At 33.0% G+C, this 26,281-nt stretch overlaps 7 protein-coding genes and 1 pseudogene across 7 annotated transcripts in view; 4 read left to right on the forward strand and 4 right to left on the reverse strand.

The window, feature by feature from the left end:
• LOC136969534 (endoplasmic reticulum lectin 1-like) overlaps positions 1 to 2,155 on the forward strand; it is a 30,147-nt gene extending 27,992 nt beyond the window's left edge. Inside the window, exons 12-14 of the mRNA XM_067263726.1 lie at positions 426 to 503; positions 1,250 to 1,328; positions 1,792 to 2,155. Coding sequence (XP_067119827.1) covers positions 426 to 503; positions 1,250 to 1,328; positions 1,792 to 1,863 — 229 coding nt within the window. The 3' untranslated portion in view covers positions 1,864 to 2,155. The remainder of the gene's footprint in view (positions 1 to 425; positions 504 to 1,249; positions 1,329 to 1,791) is intronic.
• The window catches only part of LOC136969541 (tubulin-folding cofactor B-like), a 389,641-nt gene that overhangs the window by 351,579 nt on the left and 11,781 nt on the right, over positions 1 to 26,281 (reverse strand). The gene's annotated exons all lie outside the window — the stretch shown is intronic.
• On the reverse strand, positions 8,957 to 9,944 carry LOC136969688 (ADP-ribosylation factor-like protein 16). The gene has a single exon (XM_067263967.1). The coding sequence runs from the start codon at positions 9,859 to 9,861 to the stop codon at positions 9,352 to 9,354; it is 510 nt and encodes a 169-aa protein (XP_067120068.1). The 5' UTR covers positions 9,862 to 9,944; the 3' UTR covers positions 8,957 to 9,351.
• On the forward strand, positions 15,931 to 16,623 carry LOC136969674 (zinc finger MYM-type protein 1-like). The gene has a single exon (XM_067263957.1). The coding sequence runs from the start codon at positions 15,931 to 15,933 to the stop codon at positions 16,621 to 16,623; it is 693 nt and encodes a 230-aa protein (XP_067120058.1).
• On the reverse strand, positions 19,116 to 19,604 carry LOC136969675 (transitional endoplasmic reticulum ATPase pseudogene; annotated as a pseudogene).
• LOC136969676 (transitional endoplasmic reticulum ATPase TER94-like) lies at positions 19,759 to 20,169 on the reverse strand. Its single transcript, XM_067263958.1, has one exon. It carries the CDS (start codon positions 20,167 to 20,169, stop codon positions 19,759 to 19,761), a length of 411 nt encoding a protein of 136 aa, XP_067120059.1.
• LOC136969677 (zinc finger BED domain-containing protein 5-like) lies at positions 22,363 to 23,373 on the forward strand. The gene has a single exon (XM_067263959.1). The coding sequence runs from the start codon at positions 22,363 to 22,365 to the stop codon at positions 23,371 to 23,373; it is 1,011 nt and encodes a 336-aa protein (XP_067120060.1).
• Positions 23,377 to 24,216, forward strand: LOC136969678 (zinc finger BED domain-containing protein 5-like). Its single transcript, XM_067263960.1, has one exon. It carries the CDS (start codon positions 23,377 to 23,379, stop codon positions 24,214 to 24,216), a length of 840 nt encoding a protein of 279 aa, XP_067120061.1.

Below are 26,281 nucleotides of genomic sequence, written 5' to 3' on the forward strand. Positions count from 1 at the left end.
CCAGATGTGGAAAGCTTAAGGGCAGCAAACCTGATTAGAACAGAAGTTTGTATATAGTTAAACAGAAAGTCATATTATTTCAATTGAAAAATTTGCTTCTGAATGAAGTTAGATGACTGGCACGACTTCATTGTTATCAGCAAAAGTATGATGTACAGTACAGGGACAAGATGCTACTAAATGAGAGCATTGTGATGTCACAATAAATAATTGTTACATTGTAAATTTGATTTTAAATACAATGATGTGTTAATGAATTAAGTTAAAAATAAAAAATTATACATAAAAGTTTAACTAAATTATAATTATCATTTTTCATCTTAATTATAATGTAATTTGAATTAATATGTAACCTATAATTAAAGTTATGAATCTGAATAATATATTGTAATTGAATTTTTTTTAAATTATCTAAATTTTTTCAGACAGGTATCTCATTTCTATAGTGAAGGAACAATATGTGATATTACAGGAAAACCTAGACAAACGGAAGTTAGATTAAAGTAAGTAAAATTTATGAAAGAAAGAATTTTGTGATTTATTATACACTAATTAGATATACCTCCAAAAATTTTACAAAATTTTCCATAGATAAATTCAAAAGAAATATTTATATAACTATTTATCCTTTATAATCTTTTCAAAAACTATATTCTAATTGATTTCAAATTTACCTTTGTTCAATGAAAAATGTCTTTTTTATTCACTTGATATATTTTTTGTCAAAGTTATCCATATGCCTAGCTGGCCAGATGGTTAGTGTTAGCCTTCCATTCTGTGGACTGGGGTTGAATGCAGGTGGACAAAAAAATCCCAGGAATTTTTCTTGGGAACTCTTTCTCAGATATATAGCAAACCCTGTGCTTTATCACCCAGCTGCCCCATGTATAAAAGGTCCTCTTAGGCCTACAGGGCAGAAAGTCAGAAGTGAAGAAAAAAATCCCATGTACAGTACCTAATTAAAGAAAAATAATAATAATAATTCTGTAATTGTAAATTATTGTTTCTTGTGTCATGCATGATCTTTGGGTTATAAATTAAAATTAAACCTTGTTTGATCATAATGTAAATTGAATGTAATACATATTTTTAAACAAATTAATTTTCTATCCAAGAAGCATATATTATTATCATTGTTCATTATAAAAATGAATTAATAAAATATACATTAATTAGTAAAATTTTTTTTGAAAGAATAGTTTAGAAACTTTTGACTCCATAAAATAACAACATATTTTTATTTTTAAAGATGTAAAGAAATTAAAGGCCACCCAGATGTTGTTTCTCTATATTTGAATGAACCAAAATATTGTGAATATGTTCTAGGAGTAAGTAATGTACTGTGTATTATTTTAGTTTGCATTTTTGTATATTTCCAATAAACACATGCATGTTTACAGAGGCATAGCCTCAAATGAAAAGTCATCTCTAAGTGAAATTTATTTTATTTTGTTTGTCACTGCTAATTTTGAACGACAAACTCATGAAGATAAATTTTGTATCTTCAAAATATTTTTGTTTAATTAATGAATAGCATCTTTTTTATTTTTATCATTCTTTACAATATGCAAAAGCAGTTTCAAATTATAAATTATCTAAATTTTATTTTGGTAATTTAATTAAAATGTTTTTCAATGCCGAAATCAATATTTGAATTTATAAATCCTATTGTCAAAGTTTCGATATTTTTTTAATTAGCATATATATTTTTAAAAGAAATATATCAAATTAAAAATTCAGTTAAAGATATAACATTTTATTAGTCTAATTTTTATTTAAATTTAATTTCAGGTGGAATCACCAATAATATGTCCACTTTTAGAAACTGTTGACAGAGATGGCTTATTTCATTCCAAATCCTGATGATTGTTTTTCAAAACATTAACACAAATGTGGTTTTTCATAATGTGACAATGACCAAGTTGCCATTACTATTTAATTTGTATAAATGCAAAGAAGCATAACTACCTTATTCTGTGCATTACTGGGAATGATGCTGTACAGAATCTTAACTGTACTTACCACTATTTTTTGAAAGAAAATATTTTATCATTTACTGTAAATACTATATGGTAAAGAAAGAAATTTGTGATAGGTACTGTATTATATGATGTATATTTTTATATTATATAAAAATAAAATTGTTTTAAATTTATTCATAAATGTTAAAAAAAAACACTATGTATGTTCTTTGAACAATTCTATTTAACTGGAAAATTTATAAAATTTATGTTTTGTGTCTATTTATAATCTGTTGCATAATCATATTAATATTTGTTTTAGTTTCCATTGATGAGAATAATAATTTTAAATTTAGAACATGTAACTTTTAAATATTAATGTCAGTTGCCATAAAGTTAGTTAAAAACACATGATTGAAATAGTTCTAAAAAGGAGATGGTTAAGTGAAAAACTAAACTTTAAAGTACAATGTTTTTTATGAAAATTTCAAAGTATTCAAGTATTTCTGAAACTTTTGCTTCATCAAATGCATTTGTGTTAGATTATGTAGTATATGTGAAGAACTTTCTAATGTTGTACACCCAATTCTGTTTTTAAATGGTAACTATGTCCCCAAAAAACTTCATGTAAAAACAATACCATCCTTTTGGAAAAATGACGATTGGTTCCGGATTTTAAAAAACCAGTAAAAATAGCCAATTAATATAATAGGATAAGTTTAAACAAAATATTTCAATTTTAGTTACTAAACCAAAGAAAGGACAATTGTAACTGAACATATTTTATGGCATATAAGAAGCACTTTCATTTCAGCACAAATTTAGGAAAAAGTATCTAATGCTTTTAAGCCATCCCACACTGTTATCACTCAGCAAATTTTTTTTATCACTGTATTCTGGTTTAAAAAAAGTAAAATTAGAATGCACATTTTTATTTGTTAATGATAAAAATGACTTTTAAACACCTGTTTTTTTCCTAATATATTCTATGTGAATACATGCAAAAGCAGCTTAGCTATAATTAAACATATTTGTTTTTGTTAACTTCTACTTATTATTTTTATTCAAGTGTTCGGTTATCTGTAGCCTAGTGAAGACTGGGGAATTCATTACCAACAGGAAATCACAATTTTATGTAAAAGATGCAGAGCGATTTTTTTTTTTTTTTTTTTTTTTTTTAAAAGTTTTCTTATAGCTGTAGAATATGAAACTTTATAAAATTTATTAAATTTTGCTCTGTTCACAAAAATTTTATTTTATATTTGACTTTTTATAAACATCAAAATGTCTCTAGCTTTTAACACAAAATGGTATACAAAAACTATTCCCTATTCAAAAAAATGTGAAGGCAACCATATGAACAAATCATCAAACTTTGAATCAGTCAGAAAAAATTTAATTCATTCATGGAAAAGTTGGAATAAAAGACTTGCTAAACATGTTCAAGTCGTAAAAAAACAGCTAAATTGTAAAATGTGTGTGTGTAGTGGGCTTAAATACAAATTTTAAGTACTATATTGTTTAAAAGAAATTTTCTGGAAAAGGAAGTATGAACATTTTTTCTTAAAATCAAATAGAGATTAAAAAAAAAAAAGATTTATCAAAATGCATTAGATAAAAATAGATTGGAAAAAATTGTCCCTTTTTATGTAGACTATGTTAAATCAGAAATTTTTGAGTGTATTTGAAATTCATTGTTCAATCAGTTTTTTAAATCATAATAGGTTACTTCATTTTACTTTAAATCAGTATAACATCATTTGTTTTAAACTAAACAGGAATTAAACTTATAAGTCCTATAATCTGAAATGACATGTATTTAAATCAATTTCTTGTCATTTTTACATTTACTAATTGTGATAACATCAATGTAAAATAAAACTCTCTCATTCAAATAAAATTTATATTTTTTTTCAATAATAGTCTTAAAGAATACTTAAAATGACTACATGTAATTTATAGATAAAACAATAAAATTTGACAAGTTATAAATGAAGAAAGAATTAAACTTTATACAATTTAATTTATAGATATAACAAAGCATTTATTGAAACTTATAAATAATTTTCATCTTGGTATCTATTTGAAAATTCATTTAATACTTATATATAAATTTTATCTTTTATGATAGTAATGTGATACTATAAGGAATATTACTGTATATATAATTAAACTTATTAGACAAATATGCTTAGAAAACAATCCTCATACCGGTACATCTAATATCCAATATAACTTCTTAAGCCTTTTAAATTTCCGGTACTCAATACGAACATTAACAACCAATTAACTAACGTTTTCGATCGCCTCCGCGATCTTCATCAGGTTTTTTTTTCCGACGGTTTTGAAATAGAATGCAAATAGAATTCTTTCAAAATTCAAACGATCGAACCTCTCCCGCGTGCAATAATTTTCTGCGCATTGTTAATGACAACCTGTATGGGCTAACGCTTAAACTAGATCAACTATCGGGCACCGATGTGCACTTTTTAGACGTCGCCATTCAACTCAGGGTAAACAGTATTGAAACGCGGGTGTATTACAAGCCCGACTACCTACCTATGTACATACCTGCTGGGTCTGAAGACCCGTATCCATATAAGATTGCGGCGTTCAGGGCGTTAGTTAGGACGGGCGTACACTCATAATTCTAAATGGGAGGACACGCTCACAGAGCTGGGACACATAGAAGACATAGCCGATAGCCATGGATACAGACGTGGCCTCATCCGTAGATTAGCGCGTAACTTCCGTAATACAAACACGGCACATCACGCCTCAGTGGCACGGGATAGGTCCAATTCGGGACCGAACCAGCGCACAGTGGTCCAGTACAACAGAGGTATGCATGACCTATACAAGAAAATAGCGCGGAAGAAGGGCACCAATTTGGTGTACTCAAGAACCCAATCGATCTATTCGCTACTCAGGAACGCCAAAGACAAGCCGGATTTTCTAAGAGGCACCAGGGGTGTATAGTATCCCGATAAGAGATCACAGGTCCCAAAGGGACCTAATATACATCGGATCTACCAAGAGGTCCGTTCAAAGAAGAATCTCGGAACACAAGTATGATGTTGCCAAAAAAAGACACACCACCGCCCTGTCAACGTACGCCACCAACCCCGATATAAAGGCAGATTTTGATAAAACCAGCCTCATTAAAACATCATTCGACACGGACTGCATCAGGGCCTTGGAGACCCTTGAGATTTACAAGGCGTCAAAATCAGGGAAATGTATTAATTTCAAGGATGGCAACGTTTTATCATATGCGTGGCGATATGTCTCCGAAGTGAACCCGCAATGGTAGCATCTCAGAGTAGTGTAGTATTCCTGTGCGGATGGACAGAGTCATTTTTATGATGGTATCATGGAGATTAAATGCATGTTGGATCGTTCGCAATTATTGCACGCGGGAGAGGTTCGATCGTTTGAATTTTGAAAGAATTCTATTTGCATTCTATTTCAAAACCGTCGGAAAAAAAACCTGACAAAGATCGCGGAGGCGATCGAAAACGTTAGTTAATTGGTTGTTAATGTTCGTATTGAGTACCAGAAATTTAAAAGGCTTAAGAAGTTATATTGGATGTCAAATATGCTTGTTTTTTTTACAACTCACACTTGTAGATGGCCAGAGCTGTTATCCTATTTGGTCCTACAATGCTTGATAGATAGTAAATCTAGTGATTGGGCAGACTGAGGAAATGTGGCACTATGATGAAGATATTCCAAGGAAACCTTAGCTGTGTACAGCTGATCTGATCTTGCTGGAAAATGGGTGTTTGCAACCCTGTCATGAAAGACAACACAGGATTTTTTGAATATACCACTGTGCTGCCAATGTTCCTTCACATAAAAGTGAGATTGAACTGCTCACCAGCACAATACTCCACATTCTAACCTGGATATCTATCCCAAAATAGATTCATTTGCTGATAAACTGCCAATGACGTTGGGATACTAATGGCAGGATGCATAGTGGTCACCATGCAAATTTGCTTCTGCTAGTCACCTGTCAATGGTACAGGAAGAGATAAGGTTTTGTAATGAGGCTTCATCTATCTCTGATTGTCAAAGATTCTATTACAGCTATTTTTACTAATCTCATAATCAGACAATCTCTCCTTGCTGGTCTATCTAGGGCATCCAGAGCCTGTCTACAATGTATGTGCACCCTGATATATCCACTATTCCAAACTTCATCTCAAAGTCATGTTAGAATATCCCAGATGTAAGCAATTTACCAAAACTACTATCCTGCTTTCCTCAGCCATATGATAGAGTTTGAGAAAGACTGTATCAGTTGTACATATCATTATCATACAGGTATTCCTGGCATTCAATCCTCCCAAACAACATCATGAAAATTCTGAACAAAGTGATCTCTGCAAGCCTTTTTTCAGGATACTGGATTAACAATTTTAAGGCATTCTGATGGCATTACTTGGCATGCAATCACTCCACAACTGTAATCATTTATATACATGTCAGAGACATAGCTATATGCTGAATTTTGCAGTAATAAGACACTTCTATCTGGTGCATAACTTTTTTGTCAGTGAATAGTGTGAACTGTAGACACACTTCTTTCAAAACGTTATTAAAGAATAGATTATAATGATTCCAAAAAAGTGTACAGGTACTCCTCACTTTATGACCGAGTTCTGTTTCGACGACTACGTCATTAAGCGAAGAATTTGCGCCACGAATATAGGATCATTGTAAAATTATACAAATTATGCAACAAACTTCAAATTTATTCATAAAAAGACTATTATAGTATGCTATTAGCCTATTATAGTACGCTTAGTGCTCATGTCACCAATCGCCATTGACTCAAGCTGAGAAAGGGAATTCCCCGAATTGCATGTTGAAACTCGATTGGTCGTAAGTGTGAGTGGTCGTTAAGCAGATAGGTTGTAAAGTGAGGAGTACCTGTATACAATTTCAATATTTTGTTAATAAAAAATCATGATGATTAATTGAATGAACATTTGAATATTTAAGTCAAAAATTCTTATGTTCCATCAGTGTTTCTTTTTTTTTTGTGGTGACTGCATACTAGAGTATGATCTTAAAATTGTATTCATTAATTAAATTGGTATGGTATCTACTTTTTGTTACGACAAGTTGTGTCTAAAGTAAAAACATTTTTCTGACATTTCTATTACATTTTTTCTTGTTTAGAATTATATTTATTTGTAATAATATACTGTACTAAAAATAGTTGCTTCTAATTGTTTTATCTAAAGTTCAAATTTGAATCTTAATGATGTCATTATAATATATCAGTATCATTAAGAATCAAGATAGTTAAACAAGGAAGAAACACATTACATTCAAATTGCATTAAATCATCATCTGCCTTTTTTATGTGTGTATTTTCTTAAATTGATTTGCTTATTGGAGATAATTGATATTTAGTGTACAGTACATATTCCAGATTTTCTGACCTTTTTAGCATTACAATGTAAAATAATGCCACTAAAATATCTTACTACTGCACCATTATCATGTAATGTTTTTAAATGTTTTTTTGTATATTACCAGAGCCGTAACTAGGGTATGGCCAACATGGCCCCTGCCATAGGCGCCGATTTAATAAAGGCGCCAACGAGAAGGTTTTGGAATAATATGTATTCGAAATTAATAACACGAAAAAACTTCTATAATTATATTTATATAGTATTTATTATCTGTAATTTCTACGAACATATATTTCTGAAATAAACCAACATTTTTATTATTATTTAATAACAAAAATTAAAAAGGCACCATTTTTATTCTTGGCCATAGGCGTCCAAAATCCTAGCTACAGCACTGCATATTACAGTGGATGAATAGCCTTTAATAAAAGGACAACTTCACCGAAAAAAGATAGTTTTGTTGTAAAAAGACATAATGAAGATGTTTTAGTTTCTTCATTTTTTAAATATTAATGTCGTCCTAGCTAATGTGTTAATTAATATATCTAATTAATTTTATATTGCAGAATTTAGAGCAGGGGTCCCCAACCCTATGCCCGCGGGCACCATAGCACCCACCAATCGTTTTACGTGTGCCCGCCGCTGTGCGACCACGATAAAAATAAAAATATTTCAGTTTTCAATAAAATGCTATGTAAAAGTTTTTTCGTTTTTAATGATTAACCACTCAAAAGTAGAAATGGCGTCCAACACAGATAAAAGCACAAAGCGAAATGCGACTGATCTCTTTTTTCCCTCGCGCCAAATCTTCACCAACCAAATTTCCCATACCTGAAATGAAATAAACCAGTCCGTTCTGAATATCATAAAATCAAAGTACAGATCAGGACTTACAGATGAACACCTTGATGATTGCTTACGAGGAATATCATCATACTCTTCTAATTACGAAGCAATGGCCAATGAAATTAAATGTAATTTTTGGCATTGCCTTTCAGATCTATATTTTTTATAAAGAATTTTTATACTTTGTAGATTTTGTATGCATTGTTTAGTAATTACTTGTTTTGTAAAAATTATTGTTAATAGTCTTGTGTATGTTTTATTACATTTTTGGAATTAAATGTTTTCTGTACATTATGTGTATGTATTATTAACTATGTCCAAATATAAATTCACCTTGAAAAAATAAATGGTGCCCGCCGTCCGGCCGGTATTCTAGAATGTGCTCTTAGGTACAGAAAGTTTGGGGACCCCTGATTTAGAGAATGATGAAAAATAAAATATTTTTGACTTTTGTTGTTTACATAATTAAAAATTTTACAAAGAATATTTTTATATATAAATCAGAAAAAACTACTTAATTTTAAAACTTTTCAAAATTAACTATACTTTACAAATGTTAAATTTTCAGAATAATTTTATTTAACATTTCTAACTCTAATGTTGTTTATTCTTAATGTGAATAAGTAATTATTTATTATATTGGTATATGTGTTTATTGTGTTTATTAGTATAATAAAACTATAATATATTTCTTATTTATTTATATTAAAAGATATTTTATTATTATAAACATTGGAGACAATACAATACAAATAATGCTACGATGTGATTAATTCAATTTTCAACTGTGTCACTTTTTCGTAATTTACACTGTGTATATACAAAATTATATGTATGCGACATATCAGTGGCAAACTTGAGATTTAATCTCGGGGAGCCAAGTTAAACAGATAAAACAATTTTAATGCAAATTTAATAAAATTCCCACCTCACGTGACCACTAATTCATACGTAGTATAGAAATAGAAGATACGACAGTATAAATAGAAGATGAATTTTAATTAGGAAAAGGTTTTCAGAAAATTTTCTAGTGTTTGTTTTCTTTTTTCTTTGGAGGGTGCCAGGGCCCTTGGCATCCCTCTGGGTGCTCTGCTGTGATATATAAAGTTGACAGTTTAAGACGCATTTACTTGACTCAACCAATCTCTTATAAATTCTAATCCTTCGCCCAAAACACAACTTGTTTCGACGACATCAATTCTCTGTTTAGCATATTTACTTATATCATCTAACCTAAGTAATCCTTTCATTTCATTCATTGTCAGTGTGTTCATAGCATCAGTTTTATTCAACACAATTAACACTCTCATATTTTCTAGCTCTAACTTGGATAATATTTCCAAAAGCAAAATACAAGCACAACTAACTTGTTGCAAATTGCTAATATCAATCACATACAACAAATGTTGACAAGAATTCAAATGATTATCCCATATTGGTGCCATTTCGCCTCCTAATTCGTGAACTGTCACTGAATTATTATTGTTTGTTTTAACGTTTATGATGTTAGTCCCAACTGTGGGAATAGTTGAAGGAAGCTCTTCTACATCACTGTATATATCCTCTTGCAAAGTTTTTAATAAAACAGTCTTACCTGACCCGGACGGTCCGAGGCATAAAATCATGTTAAATAAATAATAAACCGGGTTGGGATTTTCTTAAACAAACATTCACCCCTACACACAAATGACAGCAGACGACTACGTACTACTGTTCGAAGGTTTAAGTGTTGCCAGGAGGAAATTTGCGAAATCGAAATTATGAGAAAATTCAAATAATTTTCTACTGTATTTGTTTTGTAATTATAAATAACAAGCATGCAGATGGAGAAAATATTCCGCTTGATTGGAAACATTTAGTCGTCAATCGACTTTTTTGTAATATTTCCTAATAAAATTTAGTTGGCAATCGGCTTCATATTTAAAACCGAAACTAAATTCGAGAACTTTGTTATGTAGCATAATTACAAATAATGCTTCAAATTTAGAATGTTATTAGCATTACAATCAGTAGAAGAGCTTCACATTTTAAGCACCCAAGAAAACGCGGCAATAAAGTCTTTCCTGTGAACTGGTCTCTTCGGGTCCTTTCTGAATACTGATATAACCTATTTTCAATATGTTGAAATTTAATGTTTTTTTTTTTTTTTTTTAACTCTTTCCGCCCAGTGGGCACTAAGAGGGCCTCTTATAGCAAGCCCATTATGGGTTCGGCCAGGCCCACAATGGGGCGGCCGGGTGGTGAGGGACGGGGACCGACATATCCGGACGGACCACCCCCCGAAAAATTCCTGGGGATTTCTCGACCCGTCCGGATTCGATCCCGGGTCCCCCAGGGCGGTAGGCTGCTTGAAATTTAATGTATGATTGTATACTTTGTTCCTCAGCCTTTTGTTTCACTTCTTGATAAAATGGGCAAAGTTGATCGGGGCCCATAGGGACCGAATCAACTTGAGTCCCTAGGGAGGCACAAGTTGATTCGGTCTATATGGTAGCTTGCCACTGATTACAAGGTATTTGCTGTTATGTTAAAAGTATGCTTAAAACATGTTATAAACCATAGAATTAAAGCTATTCTATGAAAAAGTACTGAGAAACAGAACAGCATTCAAAAGTTTCGGATTTAGTTCGGTTGAGAGAGGGGGTTATGAAAAGTCGGTCAAGGAGGAGGGGAGAAGTTGAACTTCAATAGACGTCCGTTTTATTTCATTAAATTTTATACAGTTTACATGTTTTATTATTCATAAAGTGGTAACGATTTTGAAGGGTGTTGAGTTTTGTTGGACGTCCGAAGAAGGGAGAGGGTTATGGAAATTTGGAAATACTGGGACGATGGGGAGAAGGGGAGTAAAATTTTCAAGAAAAATGCGGACGTAATTTATGGACAGCCCATAAGATGTCTATCTAAAAATTTAACTTATTTTCATTTTTAACTAATAGTAATTATAATCACAAAACGGGTTCCGGCTATTGGCGCTATTTGCCACAGCGGCATAATTTAGAAGTAATGTTCGTTCGGGGTCTAAACGCTTGTGCCAATGAGTTCGTCGATACATCCCCCTTTTAAGCTGGCAGACAAAAGTTAGCAGAATGAATTGGAACCAAATTGTAAATTAAGTGCTAATTAAACGCTATTTAAATGCTCAGTTAGACAATTGAGTGCTTGATTATTATTTTTTAAATTACAGTCAAACCTGTTTTTATGCGGTCTTTTTATGTGTGATTTTTATTTGTGCGATTTTTTTATGCGAATTTTTAATTTTTGAGGGTTTTTTTGTGCGATTTTTTATTTGTGCGGTATAGTTGGCGACTAGTCTCGTGCGATTCGTCATGTCTCACGTTGACTTATTATAGCTAAATAAATTTATTATAGCATAAATGCACTTATTATAGTAATATTATTGCATGAATATGCGAAAAATGAAATAATTTACTTTTTAAGTCAACAAATCACCACCTGGACAAAAATATGTAAAACAGACGATAGACCAGACGATGCAGTCAAGTGCTGACATCTGTTGTCAATAAATTCTATTTCGTACGGTTTTGAGTTATTTTCTATGTGAGACTTTTTTAATGCGGTCCCTATTGACCGCATAAAAAAATATTTTTTAATTGTGTTGCGAAAACTATTATTTACAGCCATTAGTGAAGTTTCGTGAGATTTTTTTAATGCGGTCCCTATCCACCGCATAAAAACGGGTTTGACTGTATATCATCTGCTAACTTAAAGTCAGCAGACAGTCCAACAAATAATTAATTATTTATTTATTTTGCTCATTAACACTAAAACAAAATTGTCATTAAGTGCTAATTGAATGCTTTTAAAATTTATAATATTTATACAAAATTAGTAAAATGTAAAACAATTACTCATATTTCATATAGCATCCACTGATATCAGATGTAGAAGAGTGAAATATATAATTACTTTTTTAGTAGTAGTTTTAAAATGGGTTTACATGCCATTTCAGTGCTTTCTCTAAAAATCGAGTTATTTACTTTTTTAAATCTGTATATATGTTTTATCACAATTCAATGTCATTCCAACTGTTATTAGATTTCAATTGTTTGATGACAATTTTATGGCAAAGATATTCATTAGTTGAAATTAATTTTTTCCTATATTTATCCTATCATTGACTTTTTTAAATTAATGTGAACAAGAATGAAAATAATTGGGCTGAAATTTGAAAAAATTTAGACTTATAAATTTCCTTAATTTCTAGAACGGAGTTACATAGATGAAATCCGAGACAAACTATAGTTAATCGGGGCCTCCCGTCCCGATTAACTATATGCAAACTTCTGGTGCAAACCAAAAGTCACGTTATTTTAATTCAAACTTTTCCCTGAAAGCAGTTAATAGATAACCTCTATTGTAAATCCCAACAATAGATGACTCTATTGTTGAAGGAAAAGTATGATATACAGGGACATGACACTACAGTATTAATTTGAGATGGAGAGCATATTTTAAATTAAATTTAATTAATTAAAAATTGGTCTGGCATTTTTACGATGTCACAATAAAACAATTGCTCGTTTTAATTTGAGGTGATTAAATAAAAAGTGAATAAATCAAAAAATGAAATTAGTGTAAATCTCTTAAATTTTTATCCATAACGAATATCGATCTATTAGATCTAAATGCAACAATCTTTATGATTTCTAAATTTGTAGAGAAATTCTTCAAATCTGTGAAGATCCTCACTGTTGACGGAAGGTCGTATTTGTTTGATTGCTTCTTGGAAATGACGCATTCCAATCTCGGCAATGAAATCTTCACCTGTTTCTGAATTTTCAATATTCTCTTTTAAAGCTAATTTACAAGCTTTCCTGCAAACTTGACTTAAATCTGCACCACTTAATCCATCCGTGTTTCTAGCGATGGAGTCCAAATTGACATCGTTTGAAAGTGGACGTCGTCTCAGAGCAGCCGTCAAAATGCTCTTCCTGGCCGATTGATCGAGCAACGAAACATAATGTGATGTTCGAGCGACAAGTACGAGGTCCCGCGAGCAGAATGGTACAAATAAATACAGTTAAATCTTATTTTTATCACAAAGAAATTTATTATCGCTCTGAACAGGTTCTTTTTTCTTTTAGATCCCAACGCTACAAACAATTTCTGTGCACACAGGCGTTAAAATTTCGATTTAACAACAACGAGACAATTGAGCGCGACAATGATACACGGGGCGAAACTTAAAACTAATTCTTATACTACTTACAACTAAAGAAGAAGAAAAAAGGAATAAGAATAGACTAAAAGGAAAATAGAGATAGCCGGGATTTTCCTGCAGTGGCGTGCCGTCATTGGAAGCGATGGAAGCGCCGATTCCACCTTCCAATGACTTTCCCTTGAATTTTATAAAATATAAATTTTCATATTTTAACGTACTTTGAATTAATTAAAATTAATATTTTATTATAACTGCATTATGTATCTTTTACAAATTTCTATACTACATGTGAAAAAAACGATAAGATTGCTATTGTATATTCGAATAATTCGGTGGCGGAAGGAATGTCGAAACCGGGTCAGTCTCCAATCAGCCAGATTATATAGGCATTAGCACATGCGGTTTACAGTGCACCAACCTCACCCGGTTTAGCTCACCCGGCTAAACCGGGTAAGCGACACACTCGTAAAGAGTACAGCTTTATATCCCGGAGCGGTTGTGGGCTGTTTAGCCGCCTGCCTGCTAGATATTCGGCCGCTCTCGCCCGATTACGTGAATCACGAGTAGACTAGATCAACGGCGGGCAACCCCGGCCCGCGGGCCAGCTACGGCTCGCGAAAAGTTTCTATCCGGCCCGCGAGATCTTTAATAGATTATTAAATTGGAAAAATAACTAATTAATAGTTAATTTTCCAATTCTTTGTAATTTTCGAAAACGATAAGAGAAATAAATGTAGTATAAACTTTTTATTTATTTATTTCATATTTGCAGACTAAAAAAATTACGAGTCACAAAAAGGCGTCAATTAACTACTACGGCCCGCGTAAAAACGTAAAATTTATTCTGGCCCGTGTTATAAAAAAGGTTGCCCACCCTAGACTAGATTTATAACTTAACCCAACCGATAGGAGTTTACTGGCATGTTTTTATGATAGTTCTGTATAGTTGACGGGAGTTTTAAAAAATCCATTAAAATATTTGATATATTTATTCCGCTCTCCCATCTTATATTACTTACGGGTTTCAACCGGTGATATTACGATTATAGTATGTCCCATCTGTAAGGGAATGCAGAAAAAACGTGTACAATTCTTGTATAATGTTAAAAAATTAACTGTTACTTTGGATATCATTATTTACAACCAAATTTAATGAATGAGACGCACAATGGTACAAAAAAAGCTCTAGAATTTATTTTCCTTAAATGTACGATCTAAGTATCGGTTGTCATAAAAATTTCTTTCCACTTTTTTCCCAAGACTACAGATATTCGAGTACAAAGTAACTGGTTTCGAGTTATTTCTACTAAGAAGTAGTTAAATAATTAAGAGTTTAGGGAATGGTGACATAAGTAAAACCCTGCTGACTTAAACAAAAGCTTAACCGAAGCAATTACTAGCTCAGTACAGTTGGGAACTGATTTCCGTGTACACCTGGTACTAAAACGAATTGCAGTAAAGTTTTTATAAAAAGTTTTTTTAAATCTGTTAGAAAACAAATGACTATTAAGTTTAACATATTTACATCTATGGTGAGAAACGTTTAAAATTTACAACGGCCCTGTCGCGTCCTTTGAGATATACTAGTGATGCGACAAAAGAGGCATTTGACATTGACCGGTATCGGCACCCTCGGGATTTGTCATGCATGCATTCACTGTACACCTACCAAAATCGTCTGTTTCCATTCGTGAGCCACTCGCAGGGAGCAATTTTAACTCAGTGGATTGTTTAAATATTTAAAAATAAACAATATTTTATGTTATTTTTATATACGTTTCTTCGCAAAAGTATATTCATACAATTGAATATTTTGTACCAGGTATGTATAATTGTATATCCATCACAAATTTTATTTTACTAAGTAAGTTTTAATAATTTTATTTTTAATTTTAGCCCTTATATCGTGGCTAGCGATTTAAACTGTAATTGTGATATTGAAAATTTACTTAAAAAAAGTTTTGGCTCAAGACAATATAATGAAAAAGAAGCCATTATTAAAAGAGAAAGACCAACGCCTAAATTAAATATAAGTACTTCGACAAAAAAATTTGTTCGACATTTTCACGATAAAATTTATCAAGACGTAAAATGGCTTTGTGGATGCATAAAAATGCAAAAATTGTTTTGTTGGCCTTGCCTATTATTTTCAAATGAAATCAGTGTGTGGAATAAGAATGACTTTGACGATTTAAATAATTTGAGTAAAGCTAGAAAAAGACACGAAAATCGTAAATGTCACATCGATTCTTTCGTAAAATTGAAGCAATTTGGAAATCAAAATAGAATAGAATTTAACATTAGTAAACAATATAAAATTAATATTGAAAATTATAACAAGATAGTTACGGCTAATAGATATATTGTATCTAAATTAATAGATATTACATGCTTTTTAGCAAAGCAAGAATTGGCATTTAGAGGGCATAGGGAATGTATTGAATCTAATAACAGAGGTAATTATATTGAACTCGTTTCTTTATTAAGTACATCAGATAATCAATTAAAAATGCATTTAGAGAAGTCTACAGTTTTTACTGGCTTATCGAACAAAATTCAAAATGAGCTCGTTAATTCGTTAGGAAACGTTTTATTGCAAGAAATTAAAAAAGAAATTGAAAACGCAAAATTTGTTGCTATAATTGTAGATGAAACAACGTATATTAGCCACAGAGCCCAGATGTCGACTGTATTTCGTTACGTGAAAGAAAACGGTAACGTCGAAGAAAGATTTGTGGGCTTTACTGATGTGAGTGAGAACAGAGACGCAAATTCGTTATTCACTCACATTAAGAGTTACTTAGACGAATTTCAATGCACTAAAAAATTAGTGGCACAAACATACGACGGTGCTGCCGTAATGGCCGGACAACATAATGGTGTCCGAGCTAAAATTAAAGAAATATCCAAACATGCTATTTTCGTACACTGTTATGCTCACAGATTGAACCTAGTTTTCTCTCAATCTGTTGGATATATAAAAGAATGTAAAATATTTTTTCAAACTATGACAGGATTTTCTTCATTTTTTTCTAAATCTCCTAAAAGATCTCACGCCTTAGACCTAGAAGTCAATAAGCGTTTTCCTTCAGCCACACCTATTAGATGGAATTACAATAGCAGTATTGTAAACTGCGTTATGAAGTATAAAGAAGAATTAAAACTTTTGTTGTTGAATATGGTTGAAAGTCCAGAACAATAGGATTCTGATACTACAATTGCCGCAAGAGGATTATACCATTATTTAATAGATTTTGATTTTCACTTTTTATTACTAGTTTTTCATCAAATATTTGCACATTCAGATATCCTTTTTGATATATTACAAAAAAAATTTTAATATAGCATATTGTATTACTAGAATAAATCACTTTATTGATTTTTTACGACAGAAAAGAAATGATTTTGATTTGATTTGGGACACTTTGAAAAAAGATGAAACTTTTTTAGAAATTCAACCAAAAAGAGGAATGAGACATACTGATATTGAGTCTAAAAAGGATTTATATAGACGTCTGTTTTATGAAATAATGGATACATTGATACAAAACTGTATTGACAGATTTGCCGACATAAAATCTCTAGAATTTTTATCACTTTTAGATTTTAATAATTTTAAATATTATGAAAAACAATTTCCCGAAGAGAGTTTTAATGCTTTACGTAAATTTTATGGAGAATTTTTTAATTTATGTAAATTACGTAGTGAATTGCAATATTTATATTCGTGTCCGGACTATATTGGCAAGTCACTCTTAGACATAAAAAATATTATAATTAATGATGACCTAAACAAAGACGTACTAATAGAATTATATGGTTTAATATCATTAATTTTTACAATACCATCTACCAGTGCGTCCGTTGAGCGTAGTTTTTCAACAATGAAGCGAATTCATACATTCGCCAGGAACACTCAGTCGGAGGAAAGATTGTCGTCACTAGCGTTGCTTTCTATAGAAAAAGAACTTTTAAATACGTTGATGGAATCAACGACGAGTGACTTTTATGATAAAGTAATTAACGACTTTGCGGGAAAACATCGCCGAATAGAGTTAATTTATAGAAAATAAAAAAAAGAAACAAGTTTTTCTATAATTGTATTATGTATGTATTATTTGTATTTTAGAATTAAAGTACAGTACATAAATTGTTTATTTTTGTCATTCGCACGTACGAATGGACCCTAGACCATCACTGACGCGCAATTAACTGATTGCCCCTGAAAGTCGGCTTCTTACAGAAACACAGCTTCCCTATCATCAAATGTCACGGCACGCCACTGTTTTCCTGAATTCGTAACCTTGAGTGGGACACCACTTTGGAGCTTTCCTTTGATTATTATGTTCCGTCCTTTCTGCTGACATTTAGTCTGATTATCTCGATAGCTTTTTTTAAAGTTCTCTCGTAGGAATCTTTTCCTATCGATTCCTTGGTTCCTCGTAGCCTCCGATTGTCTTACACTTGATCTAGAGCGCTACTTCTTTCAAGTCCTTTCACTTCGGAATTCGAGCCCAATCTCTTCGTTCAAAAACTCGTGGTCGTCGATCGTCCTACACGCGATCCGGAGCACACTCTTCTCTCGTCAAGAGCTCGACCAAGACTGGCCTCCCTCCTTTGTTCACCGGCCCCAGGGCCATACTTTACCTTTTGTTTTACTGCACATTTATCTTCACATTGCTGAATTTTTTGTACAATCGTATCCATTTCTTCTTTAATTTTCATATTATCTCTTTGTATACAGCTAATATCATGCCTAATTGAATGAATTTCTTGATTCAACAATTCAAACTTCTCCTGAATTAGATAATAGATGGATTTTAACGAGTATCTCGAATCACTGTGCTCCGATGTTGTAAAATAATCCTCAATTCTAGATTTACCCGTAATGTTTTTGTTATTTCCAATTTCTTCCTCTGGAGTATATTCTTCGCTAATAAGATCCACTAGCTGGCTTGTTTCTTCAGAACTCTGTGCGTGTTCCTTCCTCGGTCTTCCACGCCCCCTTTTTTGCATATCAGTTTGACTTGTGTGAACTGGCGAGTGCTGAATCGGGCCAGGATTAGTTTCGACTCCAGCCATTATTAAGAGCAATAATATTAGTTTTAATGATACCATAGTTAATATTATAACTTAAAAACCTTTAAAATTATTGTATAATGAACGTTTCACAAAAATACGTTTTCTGAAGCAGGTCACTGAAAAAGTCGCCAACACTGATGATGGCTAGAAGCGCCCCCCGTATCGGTAATCCCACCCAAGGGACGGGGATTAAGAAAGATAAAATAAGAAAGTTCTAGCAGGAAATAAGACAAAAAAAATAGAGAAAATTACAAAAATAAAATAGAATTATAATTATATACAACAAAATACATATATATAATAAAAGACATATTTACAATATGGCCGACGGCCACAATAAATTACTTGATGTAAACGTCCAGGTCTTAGAATGGCAGAGTCGATGACTTCCGGTCGATTAGTAGCGCCCAGGAAAAATATGTTGTCATTCAGATTTATTCCATCCATTTCTGTCAGTATTTGTGTGAGAATACGATCTGACGTTGCGTTATCTCCGCCATAATTAACGCGTTTTGTAGCTATGGAGTGGATTTCATCGAAAAAGAGCACGCAGGGTTCGGCTCTTCTAGCTTTGTCGAAGACCTCTCTCACGTTGGCTTCTGTTTCTCCAAACTATTTGCTCAAAAGCTCCGGGCCGTTAATGCAGATGAAATTGGCTGCACAACTGGAAACCATCGCTTTCGCCAAAAGGGTCTTTCCGCATCCCGGAGGTCCAAATAAGAGAAATCCTCGAGAAGGTGACAATCCATATCTTAAGAATTTATCGGCGAATTTTACCGGATATTCGATTAATTCTTGCAATTCTTTCTTATCATCATCTAAACCTCCAATATCTTCCCAAGATGTGTTAGGATTTTCAACTACGCATCCTCGCAGAACATTCGGACAAATATTTTTTAAAACACGTCTAAAATCACTCATTGTCACGTTTAGAGAATTTATAATCTCATCTGTTATTCCGTCCTCTACGTCGTCGAGACATATCTTTTCTCTTATTTGATGGAATACGGCTTCTCTGCAGAGAGAGTGACTGTCGGCACCAACGAATCCACGCGTTTCTCTGGCCAGCTCTTCTACGTTAACATCTTCGGCCAACTTCATACTTCTTGTTGAGATACGAAAATTTTTAATCTCTCATTTACTTGCGGAATTCCAAAGTATATTTCACGATCGAATCTTCCGCTTCGACGTAGAGCAGGATCGATATTATGCGGGCAATTTGTGGCAGCAATTACAGCCACTCCATTCATTTCCATCACACCGTCCATAATGTGAGAAACTGGGACACAATTCGTTTCTCCTCTTGTCCCTGGACTTTGTTTCTGTTTGGTGCAATAGCATCTATCTCGTCAATGAATATAATTGTCGGAGCGTGCTTTTCGGCATAAGCAAATATCAATCGAAGATTCTTCTCCGATTCCCCAGAAAATTCGCTTAGGATTTCAACACCGTTTATTAAGGAAAAGTGCGCTCCCGATTCATTAGCTATTGCTTTAGCCATCAAAGTTTTCCCGGTTCCTGGTGGTCCGTACATTAAAACACCTCGCGGCGGTTTAATTCCCATGTTAAATATAGTTGGATATTTTAGAGATAATTCAACTACTTCCCTAATTTGTAATAGTTGGGAACTGTAGCCACCGATATCGTCATATCCAATAGCTTTCATTTCTTTTTCTATGTCTGCTCTTCAGATTGCATTTCCTTTGTAATATACGATAGTTTTCGGCCCGATGATACAAAAGGGATCGGGATCGACCGCGATTGTTTTAAACTCGACATTACCTCGAGGGCCTTTAATGAGAAGGAAGTCTCCTTTATATACTTGTCTATATACTCCGTGAAAGTATGGTTTAAGATAATCGTCGAAAAGGTGACAATTCACTGCCGGGATTGTATCTTCGATTGGTAGAACATGAATTCTTTTTCCATAATCATTATTATTTATGGCATAAATTCTGATGATATCTCCCTCTTTGACTTGTAAATTGTTTCTTACGTGTTCGTTCATTCTGATGTTAGCCGTTGGACAGGTTGAATTTACCAAGGCTGTGCAAACCGTGTTTCTGCCATTCCTGCCTTTTAAACGTATAGTACATGTTGGGAAATGCCGAGTGTCTGCATTTTTGTAGGAGACAATCTTACAATAGAATTATCATCATCTAAATGTTCCGCAATTAATTGGTTAAGTTTTCCACGAAGATCGGACTCATATAAAGCCATTTTGTACGTTGGTATTATTGTACATTGGTTTGCAAAAATTAATTTTGTAAAATTAACAACAGTATAGAATAATAATGTTTTATTACATCAACGAATCCGAAAAATATCGAAATTTTATTGAAAAGATATTTAATGTTTGTATATTAAAATTCAACTGAAAATTATTTTTATATATATAATAAAATGATAATTTCAAATCATCGAATATTCTGGGTTTTTGCATGAATATAATTATTTTCGTGCCTGCTGCATATTACATAAAGAAGAAAATAAGCTGCTACAAGTTTTGTATTGAACCAATGCAATACTATCTACAATTTTTTTTTATTTAACTCTTTTCGCCCTGTGGCACTGAGGGCCTATTTAAGCTAGCCCATTATGGGTTCGGCCAGGCCCACAATGATGCGCCGCGGCTCCCCGGGGCGCCGAGATGCCGTCATAAGGGCGCCGCGAAATATTCAATTAAACAATTCGGCAATTTTCTTGGAATTTCCAATTCTCGAATTTTTGCGCCAACAATCGTGTATGCTGACAAAATTCCAAGAATTTAGCAACTTTCGAGTCTTTCATTGTTTTCTTTCCCCACCCATTCTTTAGTGGTTTAGTCACTAAAGCTTGGGTGTGGAGCTAGCCGCTAATTGTGGGTAGCGCAGTAGCAAGTTGGATTTCTGTTCATTCGTTGTCACCATCTTAGTGTTCGCATTAGTAAAAAAAAAAAAAAAAACTTAAATCAACACCTTAATGCTTGCTGAGAAATTTTTAATTAAACGAACGTTTTCGGCCTCATCTATAGGCCATCATCAGGTCGAAATACAAAAATTGGAACGCTTACGTTCCATACATAGAATACAAAATTCAAACTAAACGTTTTTTAAAAAATGGAACTAATTAACGAAAAAAATAAAAAATAAATAAATAAATAAACATATAGTGAGAAACTAGAAAAACAACAATAATAATAACAAACGAACATAATATCAATATTACCTATCCTAACTAGAAATAATTCAATTTAAATATAACTAAGTTCATGCCCCTCCTATAAGTTTTTAAGGGCATATTCCGCCAACTTTGGCGAGAACAGCGGAAAAAATGGAAATTTACAGAAGTAAGCTAAAAGATAAATGTATTAACGCAAGGGACGCGGAAGGTGTTCCTTCGGCTTGGAAATATGCCCTTAAAAACTTATAGGAGGGGCATGAACTTAGTTATATTTTAAATTGAATTATTTCTAGTTAGGATAGGTAATATTGATATTATGTTCGTTTGTTATTATTATTGTTGTTTTTCTAGTTTCTCACTATATGTTTATTTATTTATTTATTTTTTATTTTTTTCGTTAATTAGTTCCATTTTTTAAAAAACGTTTAGTTTGAATTTTGTATTCTATGTATGGAACGTAAGCGTTCCAATTTTTGTATTTCGACCTGATGATGGCCTATAGATGAGGCCGAAAACGTTCGTTTAATTAAAAATTTCTCAGCAAGCATTAAGGTGTTGATTTAAGTTTTTTATTTAATTCTGCTGGGTACGAGTATGAATCAGTTCGCATTAGTTTTTGTTTGTTGGACTAACGACTAACTTAATAGTGTGGTGGTTAAGTTAATTTTCAAAAGTTATTTTTCTGATCATCCTAAAAATGGACAAATTCTTATTAAACTCGAATAATAAAGATAGTGCTGAATCTAGAGAGGATGTTCCAGAAACAAGTGGCAAGGGTTTCGAGAGGCGAAAACGTCGTAAATATGACGACAGTTATTTGGATTTTGGCTTTACATCAATAAACGAAAATGATAAGGAGAGACCACAGTGTGTGTTGTGTATGAAAGTTTTGGCACCAGAATGTATGCTTCCAAGTAAGTTAAAACGACATTTAGAAACCAACCATTCTAACTTTGTTGGTAGACCTCGCGACTTTTTTACCAAAAAGTTAATTGAATTAAAACAACAAAAAGGCAGCATGTTTAAACATATGTCAATACCAAATAATGCTTTGCTAGCATCATACAAAGTTGCATATAGAGTTGCTAAGTGTAAAAAGAACCATACCGTCGCAGAGCAACTCATTCTACCGGCTGCTGTAGATTTAGTGAACATTATGATTGGCGAGTCGGCGGGAAAACTGCTTTCAAAAGTCCCTTTGTCTAACAATACCATTAGTCGCAGAATTCAGCACATGGGAGAGGATCTCAATATACAATTAATTGAAAAATTAAAAGGAAGTGAATTTGGATTGCAACTCGATGAGGCCACAGATAATAATAAGGACGCACACTTGATTTGTTACGTACGGTTCTTAGATGGTAATTCAATCGTTGAGGACCTTCTCTTTTGTAAAAGTATTACTGGAAGTACAAAGGCTCAGGATTTGTTCGAGATCCTGAATATATTTATGGTTGAAAATAATTTAGAATGGACAAAGTGCGTTGGTGTTTGTACTGACGGTGGTCGTTCAATGTCCGGCTCTTATGGAGGATTGCAGGCGCTTATTCGAAACAAAGCTCCAGATTCAGTTTGGACCCATTGCATCATTCACAGAGAAGCACTTGCATCAAAGTATATGAGTCCTCCACTAAATATAGTTTTAGAACGTGTAGTAAATATAGTAAACTATATAAAAATTCGGCCACTGAAAGCAAGATTTTTTTAAAAAATGTGTGAAGATATGGGAGCCGAATACACATCTTTGTTGTACTACTGCCACTCACGATGGCTCTCTCGCGGGGGTGTATTGTCTCGTACGTTCCAATTACGGCAAGAAATATACGCTTTCCTTGAAGAAGAAAAACATGAGTATGCCAAACACTTTGTGGAAACAGACTTTTTGATTAAACTCGCATACCTATGTGATATTTTTGAAAAGTTGAATTCGTTGAATCTCTCCTTACAAGGACGCAATATGCACATTTTAAAGCAAACAGAAAAGATTTCAGCTTTCAGAAAAAAATTACAGCTATGGAAAATAAAAATTAATAAAGAGTGTATCAGTGATTGTTTTCCCTTGTTGCACCAGTTTGTAACCTCCAATGAAACTAATCTGTCTTGCAATATAAAATCCATTTTTGTTGATCACCTATCAGAGCTTATAAAAAAGTTCGAAAAATACTTTGAAGCAGATATTGATAAATTTACATGGATTCAAGACCCATTTAGAGCCAAGACTCCATCTGAATTTACTTCTTTAGAAGAAGAATCTCTTATTGACTTGTCTTGCGATAATACTTTAAAGTTAAAATTTGGTAGCATGGAACTTTCTGATTTTTGGATATCAGTAAAAGAGGAATATCCACTGCTTAGTGGTAAAGCTCTACGAATATTAATTCCGTTTGCAACATCCTATTTGTGCGAAGCTGGGTTTTCGGCAGTCGCAGTAATAAAAAGTAAATATCGCTCGAAAATTAACGTTGAACAAGAAATGAGGGTCGCCATATCCAATTTTATTCCGAGATTTGAGAAGTTGTGTAGTGAACATCAAGCCCATCCATCCCATTAATAATTTTAATAATGTTAATCAACAATGAACGTTCAATAAATTGTTTGTGAATTTGAAATTCGTGTTTAATTTATTTTTCAACTAACCTAACCACATGGTGGTTGTCCAGTCTCAATATAGATATTACCGAAACAGTTGAAATTAGATATTTTATATTATCCCAAGGAAAATTGTAAGTATCTGTTTTTAATTTTTCGCTGTTAAATGGATAATCGCTTTTGAAAAGGAAAGTTTTCCAATTTTTCAAGAAAGTCAAAAATTTAGAAAAAAATCTGATGTATTAAGGGCGCCGCGAAAAAATCCGATTATTTAGGGAGCCGCAAACCGAAAAAGATTGGGAACCTCTGAGCTAGCCCATTATGGGTTCGGCCAGGCCCACAATGAGGCAGCCGGGTTGTAAGGAACGGACCACCCCCGAAAAATTCCTGGGGATTTCTTGACCCTTCCGGATTCGATCCCGGGTCCCCCAGAGTGGTAGGCTGCCATCTTGACCGCTCGCCATCCGAGCGGTCAAGATGGCAGCCTAAGTATAAGTTATATATTATATTATGTTTCTTTGTTTTCCTGAACTTTATGAAAAACAGCATTATGGTCTCTGGATTGAACAGAGTACTCCAATTGATTTTAAGCCCACATTTTCATCCTTACGTAATTTATGGATTAAATGTTACAGATGTGCGCATAATTATTGCAAATGTTATATTTGTATTTCATAAATATTTTTATTGGAATTAATAAATATCCAGATAGAACTCCAGCTGTTTTATTTATATTAAGCCAAAAAAATACGACGACGACACAAAGACAGACTCGAAACTGCAAGATAATTCGATGTTACTGGAATTGAATAATTTTTACTTTCTGGGATGTTATAACAGAGGGAATGTATGACGATCCGGCAAAAATGACCTCCCCAGATTTTTACATTTTCGGACTTACTGAAACGTCGAGAAATGCATAAAAATTCGGAGGAATTTCTGTATGTATGGGGAACACGATTTTGTTCACCCTCTTTGAAGCTTAACTCCTGTGCGTTTTGTCCAAAATTTCTGAAATTTTGCAAGGAGGTTTGTGTATTTGTGGATTGACGCTATTAAATTTTGGTGGTTAAAGGTCGAGGGAGCGGGGAGATAATGGGAGTCGTGTGTATTTCCAGTAGGATCAAACTTAATTAATAACGATTTTACTGGTTATTAGCATTTACAATTTTTTTATAAAACTCGCCCACCCTCAAAATTAAGCGTTCTGCCATTTTGTAATAGTTATAAATGTAAAAACTTTTAGAAATAAAATATAACAGATGGTGCCACCAAAATTTCAAATGTTGCCGGGAAAGTTGAGCAACACGTTGCTAGTTTATTTAAATTGATTTATTTAATTTAAAATATATGCTCTCCTTCTCAAATTAGTAGTCTTGCTCTTGTACATAATACTTGACCTGTCATCCATCTAACTCACCACGGGAGAATTTCGAATTGAAATAACGACATCCAGTTTTCATTGGAAGTTCATATACAATAAGGTTTCCTGGCCCTAAGCTTTCCATATCTGGTCTCGGATTTCATCTATCTAACTCCGTTTTGGAGATTAAGGAAAGATACAAACAGAGGGAATTTATAGGAGTACAATTTTTTCAAATTGCAGCCCAAAAATTCTGTATGACGATACATGGTCATGGTGTAGCGAGCAAGATTAGTCATTCTATAACTCTGTTGTTTTTGTCTCATTTTGACAGGACACCACGTGACATGCCAACACTTTGAAACCTTATTACAAGCTGTGTGTGTAACCGATTTCCTGCACTTTGGTGTTCATTTCCTGAATTTCGTTCGGACAAATTGAAGTTGACAGACATCATTTATGAATATTTGACCTTCTTGATGCCACTCATAAATTATCATCCACTCAAGAATTTGTTTCCAGTAAGTTTTTCGTAACATTTCATACATTTCTATGAGATTTCTTTCAAGTTTAATGCTTGTGTGTTGCTATTTATCGTACATGACTACATAAGCATGGTACAGCACTTGCAAGCATAAACAAAACAATCTTCTACAGTACTGTA

This window comes from Centruroides vittatus, unplaced genomic scaffold (genome assembly GCF_030686945.1).
Source record: "Centruroides vittatus isolate TY-2023 unplaced genomic scaffold, ASM3068694v2 contig_18, whole genome shotgun sequence".
Lineage (NCBI taxonomy): Eukaryota > Metazoa > Arthropoda > Arachnida > Scorpiones > Buthidae > Centruroides > Centruroides vittatus.

What these genes read in the sequence shown, in the direction of transcription:
- LOC136969688 (XM_067263967.1), bottom strand. Translation starts at nt 9,861, where the DNA reads ATGATTTTATGCCTCGGACCGTCCGGGTCAGGTAAGACTGTTTTATTA.
- LOC136969674 (XM_067263957.1), top strand. Translation starts at nt 15,931, where the DNA reads ATGCATTTAGAGAAGTCTACAGTTTTTACTGGCTTATCGAACAAAATT.
- LOC136969676 (XM_067263958.1), bottom strand. Translation starts at nt 20,169, where the DNA reads ATGAAAGCTATTGGATATGACGATATCGGTGGCTACAGTTCCCAACTA.
- LOC136969677 (XM_067263959.1), top strand. Translation starts at nt 22,363, where the DNA reads ATGGACAAATTCTTATTAAACTCGAATAATAAAGATAGTGCTGAATCT.
- LOC136969678 (XM_067263960.1), top strand. Translation starts at nt 23,377, where the DNA reads ATGTGTGAAGATATGGGAGCCGAATACACATCTTTGTTGTACTACTGC.